Below are 17,350 nucleotides of genomic sequence, written 5' to 3'. Positions count from 1 at the left end.
GGCTGACCTTTCACAAGAAGCACAGACATTTTGACTCTCCATCTGTGCTATAGGTTGCCGGGAAGTGAGGACATGTATGTCGGGGGAATCTTTACGATTGCACAAAGATGAGTTGGAGCAAAGAGGTGAGAATAGCTCAGGTCATACATGTGAAGCAAGACCTGACATCTTGTTTTCACTTGAGGTAGGTAACCCACACCAATCCATAAAAGTAACATTTTGGTCAGGGTGTTGTGTGAACTGTGTGGTTACAGTGAGGTATAAAAGTCAGGGGGAGTCATCACCTTCAAAGACCGCTGCGCCTGTCTATCAAAATGAAAATCACCTCTGTCATTCTGGGTTCTGTCTTCATATGTTCAGGTGAGTAAACCAAGAAATATTTGTTTACAGGTCAGAAATAGGAAGGACCAATATGGGTTAAATTGGGATTTGTTATGTGTGGGGGGGGGGGGGGGCCTCCCTTGGTGGGGTCCTGATTTAAAAAAAAAAATTAAAAAAAAAACATTAAATGGCACTTTCTGGAGAGTTTTGTGCAAAGAAATGGACCTCCACCTCACAAAGACCTTGTGGAAAGGTTGCTTGGTAGCTTGAAGTAGGTCTAGCAAGTCTGATATTTCTGTAATTGACTGTTCTGTAACTGACTGAATAGATTCCTAGTTTATTTTGAGCAGCTAGCAGTTCTCATGGCAGTTTGCTGATAATGCGGTGTCTGAAGTAAAAAGCTCACAACATCTACTGAAAAAAAAAATGAAATTCAGTCTTATTTTCCTTAGCCTTCCTTTTCATTCAAGGCCAGGGCAATTTATGTACGACCAACGTTGTGCTCTCAGATGAACTTGACAAAGTTGATCCACTGCAGCAGTGGCGGACCGCAGCTCGTGAGATTTCTTTTTTTTTTTCCAAGGCAGTAGGTCTTCTCAAACTTTCGCGCTTCCACATCACGCGCAACTAAGGATCTCCCAGGAACATTCATCAAAAAATATAGCATAAAACAAATATTGTCATTATGCGAAGCTGACGATCATAATTCATGGCATTGTATTCGGGCCAGCAGTTGTTTGCAGATGCACTCTAAAGTGTAGGGAAAATGTCCCTGCAATAGGTCTGTGAAATCAGGCTAATTAAAATAAATGGCCCCAGTAGGCCTACAAACTAGTCTAAAATCGCTTTAATATTTTAGCAATTCATTCGAGGGGATAAATTAATTGGATCAGGATTCTGTCGTTCTGGTTGCACTTGCGTATGGAATGCATGCGCGAGCGGTTGGCGATGGTCGATTGACAACAAGATTATAGCTGAACAAGAATACGGCCTTGTTCCCATTGTTCTCATCTCAGCTCCGCGAGACAAAATAGACATGCCATTTCAAAAGTCTTTCATTTATTGTCAGAAATATAATGTTTTAAAAAGCATCACTTTCATCAAATTTGATGTGACATATTTCCAGCAGCCAGTATATTGTGAAGTATATTGGAAGTTAACATGAACACAAATTCTTCTTTTGAAATAGTTGTGGCATATGACTGGGAGGGTCTTGACTATGAGGACAACAGCTTTGAAGTGGTGAGATATCCATCATTACATTTATTTATTTAGGAGACGTTTTTATACAAAGTGACTTGCAGTATATTACAAGGGCCATTGCCCCAGTAGCAACTCAGGGTGAAGTGCCTGTTTGCTTGTCAAAACAGAATGCATGGATTCATATGTTTTAGCATGTTACACCCCCCCCCCCCCAACGTCTGCATGCTTCAGGTCAAGGGTGAGGAAAAGGCACAGTTACCTGGTATGTGCTGGGGATGCAAGTGGATCTTAAACAAGGTCAAGAAATCCATCTCTAACGGCACCACACAGGTGAGAATTCATCTACTGTACAGTAGCGGAAGCTACATGTTAAACTTTGAGGTCAATCCACGTCAATTCAACCAGGGCCCACCCACTTAGGTCTAAAAAAAAATCAGAAAAAATGACCAGGTGTACCTATGTTACCCAGGAGACACTGTAAAATTACTCAATGGTGCATTTTGCCCATGTTCAGGGTGGGACAAATTGCATAAGACAAGTAAAATTTGTGTTTTTAAAAAGGGATCATGGAGAATAAAGAAATAAATATAAATCTTTGTACATTCCCACAAGGTGTTAGGGTGCTCTGAAAATGAGATCCAAAATTATTTTTCAGACTTGTGAGGTCTGAAAAACACTGGTAGAGTTTCCTTTCTGTTTATTGCATTTTTTGAGTGTTTTTACTTATCTCAATAAGGGAAAAAATCAAATGCCTATGTTGGGTACAAATATGTCTTCTGAAGGCCTAAACAGAGCTCAGCCAAAAAACTTCAATACAATTTTGAGCAACTTTGAGGGACTGCTATGGCCATGCAGGATCATCCAGACCCAACATGACAATTTTGCTACATACTATTCCTATTTATGTACCAGCATGCAAAATTTGAGCCTGCTACATGGTTTAGTTCTTAAGCTATGGGCCTGTGAACTTTGAAAAAAAAAAAAGGAGGCCAAACATTTTTTTACAGTGTCTCCTAAGTAACATAGGTACACATGGTATTATTTTCAGAATTTGAAGTGCGTGTGCCCTGGTTGAATTAATGTGGAATAACCCTATGTGAACTTTTGCTAATGATGACACTTCCACAGGATGAGATTCAAAGGAAACTAAAGGCTGCTTGTGACAAAATAGGGTTCCTCAAGTCTGCCTGTAAGGGTTTTGTTAAAAAATACAGGACTCTGCTGATAGAGGAGCTCTCCACCACCGATGACGTGAGGACCATCTGTGTCAATGTCAAGGCCTGCAAGTGAGTTCCAGTAAAGCTGCACACTCTTATTATGACCAGAAGAGGTTGAGGCAAGTTTAATACAAATCCTGTCTGTCTTTTCCCCGCAGGCCAAAGGAACTCATCTACATGTGAGACACAAAAGGGAGGACAACTTGGGAACCCCGGAAGACTCCATTTCAATTGTTAACAATTATTGTCCAGTGTATTTCATTATCTGCAGTTGTTAAGGACATCATCAGCATTTTAAAAACAAGTTGGATTCAAATAAACTTTGTTTGCTTATATTTATATATTAAATTAAGCTATAATGTGGTACAATGATTTTACAGAGATTATGAGAAATGTTACATTAAATAAATGGCCTATATTTCGGAATAAAAAAAGCCTACCTCATCAATCTCCCAGCAGCACAGTGAGGCCCTTAGTGTAGCACATAAGCAGACTAGTCAAGGTCAGAACTGTGGTGACAGATACATGCATCTGTATAGTGATTCTTATTTCAACATCAAAGTCATAGAAATGTGCACGTCAGAATTATACTGTATGTAGTGAAACTAATTGTGGTTTCCTGAGATCGCCTCCTCTTGAAAATGAAAATAGTTTCTGGCTCTTACCGGTACATAGTTTTGTGACTGAATGAGCTTTTATGGTGATGTCAAACCATAATTGTCATGGATGACTGCAGAAAATCTGTTGTCTCCACTATTGTTTTATCATATATAACAAAAATATGAATGACATAAAACTATTATATTGGTTTTCCCAACTGAGCTTTGAATTAGGGCTGCACAATGCAATTACCTAATAGCAAAAGCTACAAATAATCTTGCAATTCATTTTGTCACATTTCTGACATTTATATCATTATTTCATCCTCCTTGACTATGCCACTTCTGGTTGGTGGGTGTGCGCATGTGACTTGGTTAGTGTAAACTAAAAAGATTGTAAACCAAACATTGGACCTCAAGGGCCATGTTTGAAAACAGTGATCCTAGGACTCTCAGTACTAGTACTTTGAATCTATGCTATGTACTATAAACCTGACCAGTATGAGCCTTTGTGAAGCTCCCAGTGTTTACCCCATTTACAACAAAAAGGTACCCAGCTAATCATGACACTTGATAAAGTTTAATAGCATTTCTTCTTAAACATTCAAAACCACTTAAATACAACATATCCAAAAACACAATGACGTGTAATAGTGTGTCTAATTAAACATTGTATTACACAAGAGGAATACTTTACATTTATACAGTAATAAAAGGGGAGGGGCTGTGTTCCAACCTGGAAACTATTAGGAAAGCACTGGAAGGTCATGTTTTGCTTCTGGTGGTGTTCATATGGGTCCGGTCGTGCTCATCATGCACTTGGACTGACGGAGAAGCGTTCGGCCACTCCCCTGCAAATGCCAGCTCTGCTGCAAGGCCTGCTGGTCCAGCTTGTTGAGCCTCTGGGAGCAAAGAGACAAGTCCCGGACGTTTTTGGCAAGGTCATCCAAGCAAATAGTATTCCAGGGACCAGCAACCTGACACCCTATTTGAAAGTGAGGGAAGAGACACACAGAGACAGAGAGGTGGAGGGAAGGATGGAGAGAGAAAGATTGTGAAGTGACTTTAAGAATGTGCTCTATGTGCTATGAGTGAGTAGAGATGTGCCTTAGAGGAGCAGGTAAGAGGTCAGTGTTCTGTACCCTGGAGGTTGAGCTGGACCAGGGGCCGCCGGGCCTCCCGCAGAGCCATCAGAAGACTGTGAAGACCAGCGGACGTCACGTCCGGGTTGGCCGACAGGTCCAAGGACACCAGTGAGGGACAGACAGGCAAGCATCTGAGCAGAACAATGCAAAAAAGGCAAGACAGCCAACCTTAGGCTCATCGTAGATTACACATCAACAACAAGAGGCCCCAATAACAGTAATAACCCAAAATAGACCTACGATTCACACCACATCCTGTCAATGCAGGCAGCTTGCAGCAGCACATTCAAGTAACATGATGCATGCAAACTAGACACACCAAAGATCACAGACAGCCAGAATGATACAAGTAATTACACGATAAATGACCACATGTGGAGCAGTGGCCAGTAGTGATTAGACAGACCTGGCCAGGGAGGCAACACTGTGGTCAGACAATCCATTGCTGGCCAGACTGAGGTGGGTAAGTGAGCAGTCGTTCTATGGAAGAAACACAGAGGAAGACAACAAATTCAACAAATTTGAGCAGATATAAGGTATTGAAACGCTATTTAATTATCAGACTTGACTTCTGAAAAGGTCTGACAAAGGTTCCTACACTTGATCAAGTAGATGAAAACGGTGATCTGATCTCGTCAGTTTGCAGGTGGTAACAGACATAGATATGGAGAAGCTAAAAATGTCACCCATCTCCCTTCTTACATAGTCTTGCTCATTCATTTGATTGATGCTTTTATCCAAAGCGACTTAGGTCAATTACTACAAGGGCCAGTCCAGAGTAACTCAGGGCTGAGTGCTCTGCTCAAGGGCACAATGGTTGCAGTAGGGCATTGAACCCTCAACTTTTCAGGCTGCTACATGCTAGGGAGCTCCCTAGCCACTGTGCTACCAGTGCAATGCAAGCCACTATGCTACCCTCAAAACTAATTTGGGGTTCTCAAGCCTGCCATGTGATTAGCGAGATGACGGAGGTGGTTAGAGGTACCTGAGCGAGATGCGTGGCAAGGAGCTCCAGAGCTGGCTGGTCAGCTGGCCCGCAGCACACAGCGGTCAGGTGGAGATGGGAGAGGAGGTGGAGGGGTAGCGTCTTCAACACCAACTCAAAGCCCGTGGAGCCCAGGGAGTTATGGGATAGCGTCATAGTCCTCAGGTGCCCAGTGCCTGCATCAGGAGAGCCCCATTACTAACACAGACCCGCTGATCAGGATGCCACTGACTGGCCAACACTAATGGTACCAAAACGGTTCTTTGTGGGGACATAGAGTATTAAGGCAGTGGCAAGGGGTGTAAATCACAAGTTTCATCACGATTCTATACAATATGGATTCTTTAAGCCAACGATTCGATTCTTCTCAATACTTTTGTAGCGATTCGATGCAATATTGGGGTCTGTTGTCGATAAGAAATTATAGATTTTGGTTCACAGAACAAGCTCACAGAAAAAGAAGGGTTCGCTGGCCTGCCCATAGGGCCTGCCAGAGTAACCTTCTTCTTCAGTGAGTTTTTTTTTTTTTTTTGGGCAGTTTGCAAACAGAGCGCATTACCACCATCTGCTGGACTGAAGTGTGATGGCAAGTGTACCCTGTAGCCTCGTTGCCACCGGGTGAATAAGGCAAATTAGGTTGATGCATCGTGTTACAACCCCCTGTGTCCCCTTCAGGCCTGGCGTGGCCTTTGCATGGGCAAAACAGGCATAGCTTGTATTAGCTAATATTGTAATTAGTTAATCACGCACACCTGGTAAAGGTATGTGGGTATTCAAGGGGTTGTTCTCTCTTGATTTGGGCACTTTTCTGTTAGGCACATTCTGTTGCAGGCACCTTTGGGTTGTCCGTTGTGTTGGCCGTTGTCTACGCATATCCCACCCCTTCCTCAGCAAAACGTCGACATACATTGAGCCAATCATGTGGTGTGATGTGAATACATTGAGCCAATCATATGGTGTGTTGTGAAGACATCATGCCAATTATGTGTTGTGAACTTGCCGCTGGAGCAAGGTTGGTGCCGTGAAGCCTTGCGCATGAGCATTTCTGCTGAATAGGATGCCCGATGAGTGCCCAAAAAGCGTTGCAATATGGCTGCCAAGTGGAGGGACTTGCCTAAAAGGACTTTGCTTTTACTTTCCCCTAGACATCTTTTGGTAATGGTTATTTATTGCTTTTGGTTACTTTTAAATAAATACTTTATTGGTTAAAGTTATCTCTGTTGTCCCGACTCCCTCTTTATGTTGCGGCTTAGAGCCGGGTTGTAACAATCGGGTTGATTCATATCGATGCATTGTTTCAGCCCTAGGCAAACATGACACATAGCTAGTACTCGCAACAAAGTAAAGTCTAACATGTAAACATAAGGACATAAACACATTGATGAGAGTAGAAAAGGATGCGTAGGAATGAGAGCTGTGTTACCGGTCAGGGCGCTGGCCAGCAGGAGGCGGTGTTGCTGCAGGAAGCGTGCGGTGAGGCTGCAGCCCTGCAAGGACAGAGTGGCCAGCAGGGGGCATGCTGACAGTAGGCAGGCCAGAGCCTGGGTGTGTCCATCGCCCAGTGGGTTCATACTGAGGTTCAGCTCCTCCAGGCACTACGACAAGAAAGGGGGGGGGGGGGGGTACCTTTCAGTACATCTGTGGTTCTAACACGTGCACTGAGATTACACTTGCTTGGCTTGCTAGGAAGAGGGGAAGAGGGTTTATTGATGCTTCAAATATGTTTGAGAGTTGGTGTTTAAAGCGACCTACATACTCGCCACTCCCGACCTGTAGCGGGACAATGTGACGTCACGGGAGCGCCGTAACCATTTATACTCGCACGTGGTGGTCGCGACACTAGTTGCAATATTCTCCTGAATTGGCATTGGCCTCAATGGCAGTAAAAACTACCCTCTGTGATGATACTTCAGACTTTGGTTGCTGCTATTCACAACTACCATCATTACCATCTATTTTCCAAGGTGTGTGCAGCTAGATAGATAGATAGATACTTTATTCATCCAGAGGGAAATTTTAGCTAGCTGGCTGGTGCTGAGAGATGAGTTTGTGTAATTTCCTGAGGTGGAAAGAGGTCTTCGATATCCTTTGGTTAAAAATAAATATCTTTGTTACCTTTTGCTGGATTATTGGCATGTCCCTGGGTCCTAGGTCTTTCATCTTAATTTCCTCTCTCTGGTAGCTTCTTTAACTTCCAGCAGACTATTTAAAATCCAGCAGACTATTTAAAAATCACGAACTCTCGCTGGTAACCTAGGTTAATTTCCCTCTCTTCTCAAACTGACTATTCAAACATGTTTATTTAAGATGTGGGCTAGGCTATATGAAATGCCTGAATGTGGTTGATGTCTGTATAGAGGCACGCATGCTCCCTGATCTTGGCTTCAAGCTCATTCTGCTTGTCGCGCGCATCTGTGCACAACCACTGTCTAGACAATCAAGACTATATTTGATTTTATATGTTGCAGTCAAACACAGACACAAATGGGACCTTTAAATTAGTGTAATGTATTTCTTGAGGTAAAGAGGCTTTTTACAGATATGTGTAAACAACTGCTAACATCTGACCTTATATGCCAAACAACAAATCAGTGATCCAAATCCCATTTAATAAGAAAAAGATCATCCAAACCCTTCTGTAAAGCCAGTGAATGAGCCCTGCTGGCCACCCACTGGATACTCACTGGGAAGGTGGGCTGACTCTTCCCATCCAGCGAATTAGCAGCCTTCTTGAGCCCTTCTCCGGTGATCAGATTGGCCGACACATCCAGCAGGCGGAGCCTGGGCATAGTGGCCACGGCGGCCACCAGCTCAGGGAGGAGGCCGTCACCGAGGCGATTGGCGGCGAGCCGCAGCTCCGTCAGACTGGCCTGGAGCTTGAGGGCGTGCAGCAGGGGGGCCAGGGCCGTCGAGGCCAGGCTGAGTCCACACACGCTCACCGAGGAGCTGCCGTCCTGCGCCTCGCACAGACGCAACACACGCACACTCTCGTCTGGAATGTGCACACACAAACACATGCACACAAACACACACCCACACATAGAAATGAATTAAATACAAGAACTTTTTTTCTGTCTAGATTCTTGAAGATATATATGTTACATAATGTACAAACACTGAATGTGCCACACATTTCCATTTGCCAACAACTGCTTCAAGGAGGCATTGACAAAAATGCCCATCAACACTGAACCAGTTAAAAGAAACGTCCATCTTTGTGTGATAAGAGTTGACATGCCAAATTGATATCTGACACCTCTGTGGTCAGTGCAATGCATGAACGTTCATTTTTTCAGTGGACACATCCATTTGCTATGAATGAACATTTAACTTGCACATCCTTCAAACTGGCGCAAGAAACATGAAACAAAGAGAACCGGAACTGTTTTGACAAATTCAAACAAATTGTGAACTGTACTTTGAGCAAGCTCTTGTGTGAACAACTCGATGTGGCAGGTACAGTGCAAGTAAAGTGTGAGGAGCTCAGCTGTGTGTGTGCCTTGTGCAAGGCGTGAATGAAGTTAATATTAGTGTTCACACCTTATGTTAAACGAAACCGAATTCTTAGCCTTGGGGGATTTTGATCATGTTCACATGCTATCTGTAGGTGTGATGTGTGAGACAGAATTCTCTGAAGCCTTGCTCTGCATAATACACTCTATGTCTCTCTCTGTCTGTAGTAGACATATACCCCTAACCTAAGTTTTAGAGAAACTTGTCCCAGCACAAAACTAACAAACATAAAATGAAAGCTATTATATAGAGTCACATTGATCAAAAAATATTTGTGTGAGTGTCACAAAAAGACACATTCATCTCTTTCCTAGATATTTGGTAATTTGGTAACAGGGTTGCAGTACATCAAACTGCTCATCAGAGCACAGAGAAGGTGCTATAATGAGGGGCTGAAGAGTGACTGGTTTCCCATGGTGACTCACCCACAGCCAGGCTGCGGCAGGCCTTCTGGTAGCGCTCAGGCAGAGGGGGCAGGTCCCAGGAACACACTTTGGCAACAACCTTCACACCATTCAGCACAGCACAACACACACACACACACACACACACAAAAACAGGAACACGTTGTCTCTCCAATATAGTCACACAGAATCCAACCACAAGAAAGGCACACTAGACACAAGTTACAACTCGACTAGTAGTAGTCATAGTGGTAGCAGCAGCAGTTACAATAGGGAGGGAAAGGGAAAACCAGTGACCCAAATGGTTGTGTTCCTATCGAAGAAAAGCTCCAATGTTAAGTCCCATACACGGGTTTCCCGTTTACCAACAAAACTAAATGCGTATGCAGCCGTGGGGCAGAAGACGCTTGGTGGCCGTCCACAACGTTATAAACTTAACCTAAATAGTCGGCTGCTGTAAGCTACAATCGGAATTTTTTGTATACCCTGTTGTCTCAATCATAATAACATCTCATTTCAGACTATATTTCAGAGTTTGCCGTTCATTTGCATTAAGGAAGGACTAAGTTAAGGACTAAGTTCGGAATGGCACCCAGGCTAGGACAGCACTGCTCTTTGCTGTTCTGTGGTGCTTTCTGCCTCTTAGTTGCGCACGCATGTTTTCGTGACGTAGCATAGAAATCCATGTATAGACCTATTCTTAAAAAAATATTGTGAAGCCAAATCAGCGAAGTTATCCACCAAAAATATTTTTCAGTGTGTATACAGTAATAATCTACTAACTGTGAAAATGTCTGGCCCTATTTTGCCTTCTTTAAAAAATTTAAATTGCTCGTTTGGTTTCATAAACGGACTACAAAAGAAGTTACGTGACATTAACCTTCCACGTTACTCACGGTAGCATGGTTTGTTTATTAGCCTCGTTAGCATCGACACTTAACACTTACTGTCATCTCTTCCTGTGAGTAGGAGCAAAACACAAGGTATCCTGACATAGGTAATCACCATGCGGTTTACATCACGCTCTGTTATTACAAAAATATGTTACGCCAGTCAAGCAAATTTCCCCATTTTGATCAGTTAGAGATGAAGCGTCCAAACCTGTGACGTCGCATGCAACTGTAGTTTGTCATCACCATGTTACATAAAAAACTCAAAACAATTCAACTGATCCTAAAAATAAGGTATGACCACTAGAAGCAATGAAGGTGACCCCAGTGCATAGCAAATGGGAGGTGTTAAATCAATTTTTTTCTAAAAAAAATCCCATCCACTCCGCTAAACTAGGAACGCAACCAGTAGGTGGCGATGAGATTACTTTCCCTCCCTATAGTGGCAATTTAGATATAGAGGCATTTTAGATTATTTTACTTTCATATTACCAATATATTGTGCATAATGTAGTTCTAAGTTTCTTTCTTTGATTATTTTCTACTGCCCTGCCATGCCCTCTTACCTCCTCGTTGGTGTGCAGGACAGCCAGGAGGGGATCCTGCGGTGCGAGCAGAGCGCCCTCTTTCTGCAGCGAGAGGCGTGGCAGGAGGCCACAGGTCTGGTAGTAGCGTTGGGCTGCCTGCTCGCACAGCCAAGACACGGTGCAGGAGTCGGCCGTGCTGTAGAGAGGAGAGCCTCTGGTGAACACATGCAAACTATAGTTCAGTTCATCCTGATAGAACTGAGAGCGAACGCACACACGCACGCACGCACGCACATACATGTTGATGAGTACTATATCTTGGTAAAAAAGCACTCAACAAATTTCACACATTATGGGCATTGTGTTACAGCTCACAACTCACACTCACAGACTCTAAAGTGTAACATTTAACATGTAAGACGCCCATGTGCTCCTCTCCTCTCGTGCAGGACTATTACACCATTTGGCATCATTGTGTGTTCTTCTCTCCGGTGTGCTCTACAGTCAGCATGGGTGCAGGTGAAGGTGAGGGCAGACAAACCTGTGTGGAACTGGAATGAGAAAGACGTTGTCCTGAACTCTGACCCTCATCCTGATAGGTGCAGGCATCGGGGCAGCAACGGCTGGGGCCTGACATAAGATAGAACGCAGAACAGAAGGGGAAATATAGACAGAAAGACAGATAGACAGACAGACAGACAGACAGACAAAATGGTAAACACCAGACAAAAACTATGAACGCTTCCAGCGTATTAGGCCATCATGACACCTGATAGAAATGAATTAAAAGAAATGGGCATTCTAAATGCTAATGGTTTTGAATGTGCATTTTTCCTCAGAGGGAATGCATGACTCCAACAGCAGCAAAGCCAAAGATGCTCATATACCATTTTGAATATAAAGCTCATACAACTACATCACTGCTGTTTCAAGCCATGTCTAGTGCCAAATATGCTATTGATATTAATAAGACATTGATGACAAAATTCACACTCAAAGATGGATATAGCATATAACAAGCCTCAAGACAACTAATGGAAGATAGGCCATCATCAGTTCCTCACCCTTACAGGCACACTGTGCTGGTGCATAGCCGTGAACTGCATGGGGTCGTCGTCCTGGGTGATGGTGGGGCTGGGTGACCTACTGACCTCTCTGCGGCCCAGCATCACCATGCCAGAGAGCTGGGTCATCTTCACCTGCCTCGCCTTAGCCTGGCCCTTCTTCATCAAGAGACCCCTATTGGAGGAGGTGCGTACTGCAGACACAGAGGGGGGGGGGGGGGGGGGTACATAATTAGGGCTACCGAACGGGTAGAGAAAGAGGTTGAATAACATTAAGAATGGAAGGCAACATTCTGTGAGAAAAGTTGTGCTAATTGAGCATGTATAGCCGTCACAAGCGGTCTATGCTCACCCGATATTTAAATCAACCCCACCGCAATTCGTAACACGAATATTAACCGATCTACAACCGACTTTTGGTTAGTGTAGCCTTACATGCAGTGTATCCTTATTGAGCTGTGTAAAACCTTTACATAAACAGGAACAGAATGCCCTTAATCAGCGGTGCCTGCAGGTGTACGGCCGTAAGCACTGTGCGTACCATCAGGCTACAAGGAGTGAGAGAATTCTCCTCTGTGTCACTCCAAGTTGGCCTACCATAATTTCCAGACTGTTCACTGCACTGTAGCCTATATTAACTGCATGTCAATAGGTCATATGTGTAAAACAAACTAATTTATTTGTTGAATTTTATGCAGTAGAACTACACACAACTAGCATGCAGGAGAGAGAATGTTTGCGCAGGAGAGAGAGCGCACGCACACAGCAGTTAAAATACCGGTAGGCTGACGAAAGGTATCAGCATTATTTTACTGAGCTAATCTACTTGTCATTAGGTCTTGTGCCTAGCTTTAAAAAAAAAATCATTGTGTCATGAAGCAATATATATTGCTTGAGGTCTGGGAATTGCACTTGAAGTTAGCCTACTCAGTTATGCTGGGAGGGCAATGCTGTATTTGTGACAAGCCATCTTGGTTGTGTCTGTCTTGTGGCTGTCATACTTTTAAGAAATATTCCAAATACTTCCAATACTTCGCTTTTCCCGGAGGAGTGTATATATTATTTTAAATTATAGTGTCTCCAGTTTCATCCTTCTATCACACAGATAGCCTGCCTATGTGGCAAGTTCATGCTGCATCGATTCATTTAGACAATGATATCTTTAAAAAGCTATTATGAGTTAAATATTGATGTTTGCCTTCTCATTATATTATATATATCAAATTCATTTTAACTGACCCGCCCGAAAATGACCCGATAACTATTTTTTTATGACTTGAAACCGCGGGCGCCCGCTCAATTTAGATCAACCCGCGCAACACTGATAGCTGTTTAGTTTCTGTGTGAGCGTGTGTGGGTCAATGTGCAAGTGTGGACTATGGGGGTACACTCTCTGACCAGGATTAGAGATGCACCTTGAGATCTGTCACCTTTTACATATATGCCCAACACCTGAAGGTAGAGATGGTGAATTATATTAATATAAGTATATATACTTTTTTGATCCCGTGAGGGAAATTTGGTCTCTGCATTTAACCCAATCAGTGAATTAGTGAAACACAAACAGCACACAGTGAACACACAGTGAGGTGAAGCACACACTAATCCCGGCGCAGTGAGCTGCCTGCTACAATGGCGGCGCTCGGGGAGCAGTGAGGGGTTAGGTGCCTTGCTCAAGGGCACTTCAGCCGCAGCCCACTGGTCGGGGCTCGAACCGGCAACCCTCCGGTTACAAGTCCAGAGTGCTAACCAGTGGGCCACGGCTGCCCCCCAATTAATAAGAAAACGTCCCTCAATAGGGCTACAAACAAGGCTGTTCTCAGCTTCAACAAAGTTTCACATCTCTCTGCGGCTGAGTGGGTGTCTATGTGTACGTGTGTATGTGTGGGAAACTGTGTGAACATGGTCTAACAAGAACACTGCAGTGAGTGTGAGTGTGAGTGTGAGTGTGAGCGTGAGCTTGTATTTGACAGGGCTTAAAATTCATTTTTCAAAATGGGGGGGGAATTCCCCCCCTGCCTGTAAGGGTTTTGTTTGTACGGCTTAGAGGCTCGCCGTTCTCTCTCCTGCCCTCCAGCTCAGACGCCATCTTCCTCTTCTTCTTGGGCTGCATCTCGCCCAGGTCGTCCTCCAGCCAGTCGTCGGCCAAGTACTCCTCCTCGGGGACCAGGGCCTGGAAGAAATGGACCTCCACCTCACAAAGACCTTGTGGAAAGGTTGCTTGGTAGCTTGAAGTAGGTCTAGCAAGTCTGATATTTCTGTAATTGACTGTTCTGTAACTGACTGAATAGATTCCTAGTTTATTTTGAGCAGCTAGCAGTTCTCATGGCAGTTTGCTGATAATGCGGTGTCTGAAGTAAAAAGCTCACAACATCTACTGAAAAAAAAAATGAAATTCAGTCTTATTTTCCTTAGCCTTCCTTTTCATTCAAGGCCAGGGCAATTTATGTACGACCAACGTTGTGCTCTCAGATGAACTTGACAAAGTTGATCCACTGCAGCAGTGGCGGACCGCAGCTCGTGAGATTTCTTTTTTTTTTTCCAAGGCAGTAGGTCTTCTCAAACTTTCGCGCTTCCACATCACGCGCAACTAAGGATCTCCCAGGAACATTCATCAAAAAATATAGCATAAAACAAATATTGTCATTATGCGAAGCTGACGATCATAATTCATGGCATTGTATTCGGGCCAGCAGTTGTTTGCAGATGCACTCTAAAGTGTAGGGAAAATGTCCCTGCAATAGGTCTGTGAAATCAGGCTAATTAAAATAAATGGCCCCAGTAGGCCTACAAACTAGTCTAAAATCGCTTTAATATTTTAGCAATTCATTCGAGGGGATAAATTAATTGGATCAGGATTCTGTCGTTCTGGTTGCACTTGCGTATGGAATGCATGCGCGAGCGGTTGGCGATGGTCGATTGACAACAAGATTATAGCTGAACAAGAATACGGCCTTGTTCCCATTGTTCTCATCTCAGCTCCGCGAGACAAAATAGACATGCCATTTCAAAAGTCTTTCATTTATTGTCAGAAATATAATGTTTTAAAAAGCATCACTTTCATCAAATTTGATGTGACATATTTCCAGCAGCCAGTATATTGTGAAGTATATTGGAAGTTAACATGAACACAAATTCTTCTTTTGAAATAGTTGTGGCATATGACTGGGAGGGTCTTGACTATGAGGACAACAGCTTTGAAGTGGTGAGATATCCATCATTACATTTATTTATTTAGGAGACGTTTTTATACAAAGTGACTTGCAGTATATTACAAGGGCCATTGCCCCAGTAGCAACTCAGGGTGAAGTGCCTGTTTGCTTGTCAAAACAGAATGCATGGATTCATATGTTTTAGCATGTTACACCCCCCCCCCCCAACGTCTGCATGCTTCAGGTCAAGGGTGAGGAAAAGGCACAGTTACCTGGTATGTGCTGGGGATGCAAGTGGATCTTAAACAAGGTCAAGAAATCCATCTCTAACGGCACCACACAGGTGAGAATTCATCTACTGTACAGTAGCGGAAGCTACATGTTAAACTTTGAGGTCAATCCACGTCAATTCAACCAGGGCCCACCCACTTAGGTCTAAAAAAAAAATCAGAAAAAATGACCAGGTGTACCTATGTTACCCAGGAGACACTGTAAAATTACTCAATGGTGCATTTTGCCCATGTTCAGGGTGGGACAAATTGCATAAGACAAGTAAAATTTGTGTTTTTAAAAAGGGATCATGGAGAATAAAGAAATAAATATAAATCTTTGTACATTCCCACAAGGTGTTAGGGTGCTCTGAAAATGAGATCCAAAATTATTTTTCAGACTTGTGAGGTCTGAAAAACACTGGTAGAGTTTCCTTTCTGTTTATTGCATTTTTTGAGTGTTTTTACTTATCTCAATAAGGGAAAAAATCAAATGCCTATGTTGGGTACAAATATGTCTTCTGAAGGCCTAAACAGAGCTCAGCCAAAAAACTTCAATACAATTTTGAGCAACTTTGAGGGACTGCTATGGCCATGCAGGATCATCCAGACCCAACATGACAATTTTGCTACATACTATTCCTATTTATGTACCAGCATGCAAAATTTGAGCCTGCTACATGGTTTAGTTCTTAAGCTATGGGCCTGTGAACTTTGAAAAAAAAAAAAGGAGGCCAAACATTTTTTTACAGTGTCTCCTAAGTAACATAGGTACACATGGTATTATTTTCAGAATTTGAAGTGCGTGTGCCCTGGTTGAATTAATGTGGAATAACCCTATGTGAACTTTTGCTAATGATGACACTTCCACAGGATGAGATTCAAAGGAAACTAAAGGCTGCTTGTGACAAAATAGGGTTCCTCAAGTCTGCCTGTAAGGGTTTTGTTAAAAAATACAGGACTCTGCTGATAGAGGAGCTCTCCACCACCGATGACGTGAGGACCATCTGTGTCAATGTCAAGGCCTGCAAGTGAGTTCCAGTAAAGCTGCACACTCTTATTATGACCAGAAGAGGTTGAGGCAAGTTTAATACAAATCCTGTCTGTCTTTTCCCCGCAGGCCAAAGGAACTCATCTACATGTGAGACACAAAAGGGAGGACAACTTGGGAACCCCGGAAGACTCCATTTCAATTGTTAACAATTATTGTCCAGTGTATTTCATTATCTGCAGTTGTTAAGGACATCATCAGCATTTTAAAAACAAGTTGGATTCAAATAAACTTTGTTTGCTTATATTTATATATTAAATTAAGCTATAATGTGGTACAATGATTTTACAGAGATTATGAGAAATGTTACATTAAATAAATGGCCTATATTTCGGAATAAAAAAAGCCTACCTCATCAATCTCCCAGCAGCACAGTGAGGCCCTTAGTGTAGCACATAAGCAGACTAGTCAAGGTCAGAACTGTGGTGACAGATACATGCATCTGTATAGTGATTCTTATTTCAACATCAAAGTCATAGAAATGTGCACGTCAGAATTATACTGTATGTAGTGAAACTAATTGTGGTTTCCTGAGATCGCCTCCTCTTGAAAATGAAAATAGTTTCTGGCTCTTACCGGTACATAGTTTTGTGACTGAATGAGCTTTTATGGTGATGTCAAACCATAATTGTCATGGATGACTGCAGAAAATCTGTTGTCTCCACTATTGTTTTATCATATATAACAAAAATATGAATGACATAAAACTATTATATTGGTTTTCCCAACTGAGCTTTGAATTAGGGCTGCACAATGCAATTACCTAATAGCAAAAGCTACAAATAATCTTGCAATTCATTTTGTCACATTTCTGACATTTATATCATTATTTCATCCTCCTTGACTATGCCACTTCTGGTTGGTGGGTGTGCGCATGTGACTTGGTTAGTGTAAACTAAAAAGATTGTAAACCAAACATTGGACCTCAAGGGCCATGTTTGAAAACAGTGATCCTAGGACTCTCAGTACTAGTACTTTGAATCTATGCTATGTACTATAAACCTGACCAG

The 17,350-nt window shown here is 42.9% G+C and overlaps 3 protein-coding genes across 4 annotated transcripts; 2 read left to right on the top strand and 1 right to left on the bottom strand.

Annotated features, from left to right (window-relative positions):
• The first annotated feature begins 67 nt into the window (after positions 1–67).
• LOC121692972 (antimicrobial peptide NK-lysin-like) lies at positions 68–3,074 on the top strand. Of its 2 annotated transcripts, XM_042072077.1 has the most exons (6): positions 68–125; positions 255–360; positions 1,511–1,563; positions 1,756–1,854; positions 2,653–2,810; positions 2,900–3,074. In XM_042072077.1, the coding sequence occupies exons 2-6, from the start codon at positions 315–317 to the stop codon at positions 2,922–2,924; spliced, it is 381 nt and encodes a 126-aa protein (XP_041928011.1). In that variant the 5' UTR covers positions 68–125; positions 255–314; the 3' UTR covers positions 2,925–3,074. The 2 variants fall into 2 exon arrangements, with proteins under 2 accessions (XP_041928011.1, XP_041928010.1); XM_042072076.1 differs by lacking the exon at positions 68–125 and having other exon boundaries at positions 242–360.
• Positions 3,075–3,904: 830 nt separating this feature from the next.
• Positions 3,905–14,449, bottom strand: LOC121693596 (tonsoku-like protein). Its single transcript, XM_042073138.1, has 12 exons — positions 14,434–14,449; positions 13,909–14,073; positions 11,875–12,062; positions 11,346–11,434; positions 10,844–11,000; positions 9,409–9,487; positions 8,155–8,462; positions 6,894–7,065; positions 5,471–5,646; positions 4,892–4,965; positions 4,483–4,616; positions 3,905–4,325 (listed from the first exon to the last, which is right to left on the bottom strand). The coding sequence occupies exons 1-12, from the start codon at positions 14,447–14,449 to the stop codon at positions 4,129–4,131; spliced, it is 1,755 nt and encodes a 584-aa protein (XP_041929072.1). The 3' UTR covers positions 3,905–4,128.
• Positions 14,450–14,992: 543 nt separating this feature from the next.
• Positions 14,993–16,584, top strand: LOC121693595 (antimicrobial peptide NK-lysin-like). Its single transcript, XM_042073137.1, has 4 exons — positions 14,993–15,073; positions 15,265–15,363; positions 16,163–16,320; positions 16,410–16,584. Exons 1-4 carry the CDS (start codon positions 14,993–14,995, stop codon positions 16,432–16,434), a joined length of 363 nt encoding a protein of 120 aa, XP_041929071.1. The 3' UTR covers positions 16,435–16,584.
• The last annotated feature ends 766 nt before the right edge of the window (positions 16,585–17,350 follow it).

Source organism: Alosa sapidissima, chromosome 19, assembly GCF_018492685.1.
Source record: "Alosa sapidissima isolate fAloSap1 chromosome 19, fAloSap1.pri, whole genome shotgun sequence".
Taxonomy (NCBI): domain Eukaryota; kingdom Metazoa; phylum Chordata; class Actinopteri; order Clupeiformes; family Clupeidae; genus Alosa; species Alosa sapidissima.
This window is presented reverse-complemented; position numbering and strand designations above follow the sequence as displayed.

Bases quoted from the DNA above. Each gene is read 5' to 3' on its own strand.
- LOC121692972 (XM_042072077.1), top strand. From the start codon at position 315: ATGAAAATCACCTCTGTCATTCTGGGTTCTGTCTTCATATGTTCAG. The intron at 1,855-2,652 runs GTGAGAATTCAT...ACACTTCCACAG, and splicing joins TCTCTAACGGCACCACACAG to GATGAGATTCAAAGGAAACT. The intron at 2,811-2,899 runs GTGAGTTCCAGT...TTTTCCCCGCAG, and splicing joins GTCAATGTCAAGGCCTGCAA to GCCAAAGGAACTCATCTACA.
- LOC121693595 (XM_042073137.1), top strand. From the start codon at position 14,993: ATGAACACAAATTCTTCTTTTGAAATAGTTGTGGCATATGACTGGGAG. The intron at 15,364-16,162 runs GTGAGAATTCAT...ACACTTCCACAG, and splicing joins TCTCTAACGGCACCACACAG to GATGAGATTCAAAGGAAACT. The intron at 16,321-16,409 runs GTGAGTTCCAGT...TTTTCCCCGCAG, and splicing joins GTCAATGTCAAGGCCTGCAA to GCCAAAGGAACTCATCTACA.
- LOC121693596 (XM_042073138.1), bottom strand. The intron at 11,435-11,874 runs GTAAGGGTGAGG...ATCTTATGTCAG, and splicing joins TGCACCAGCACAGTGTGCCT to GCCCCAGCCGTTGCTGCCCC. The intron at 11,001-11,345 runs GTTTGTCTGCCC...TCCTCTCTACAG, and splicing joins CTCATTCCAGTTCCACACAG to CACGGCCGACTCCTGCACCG.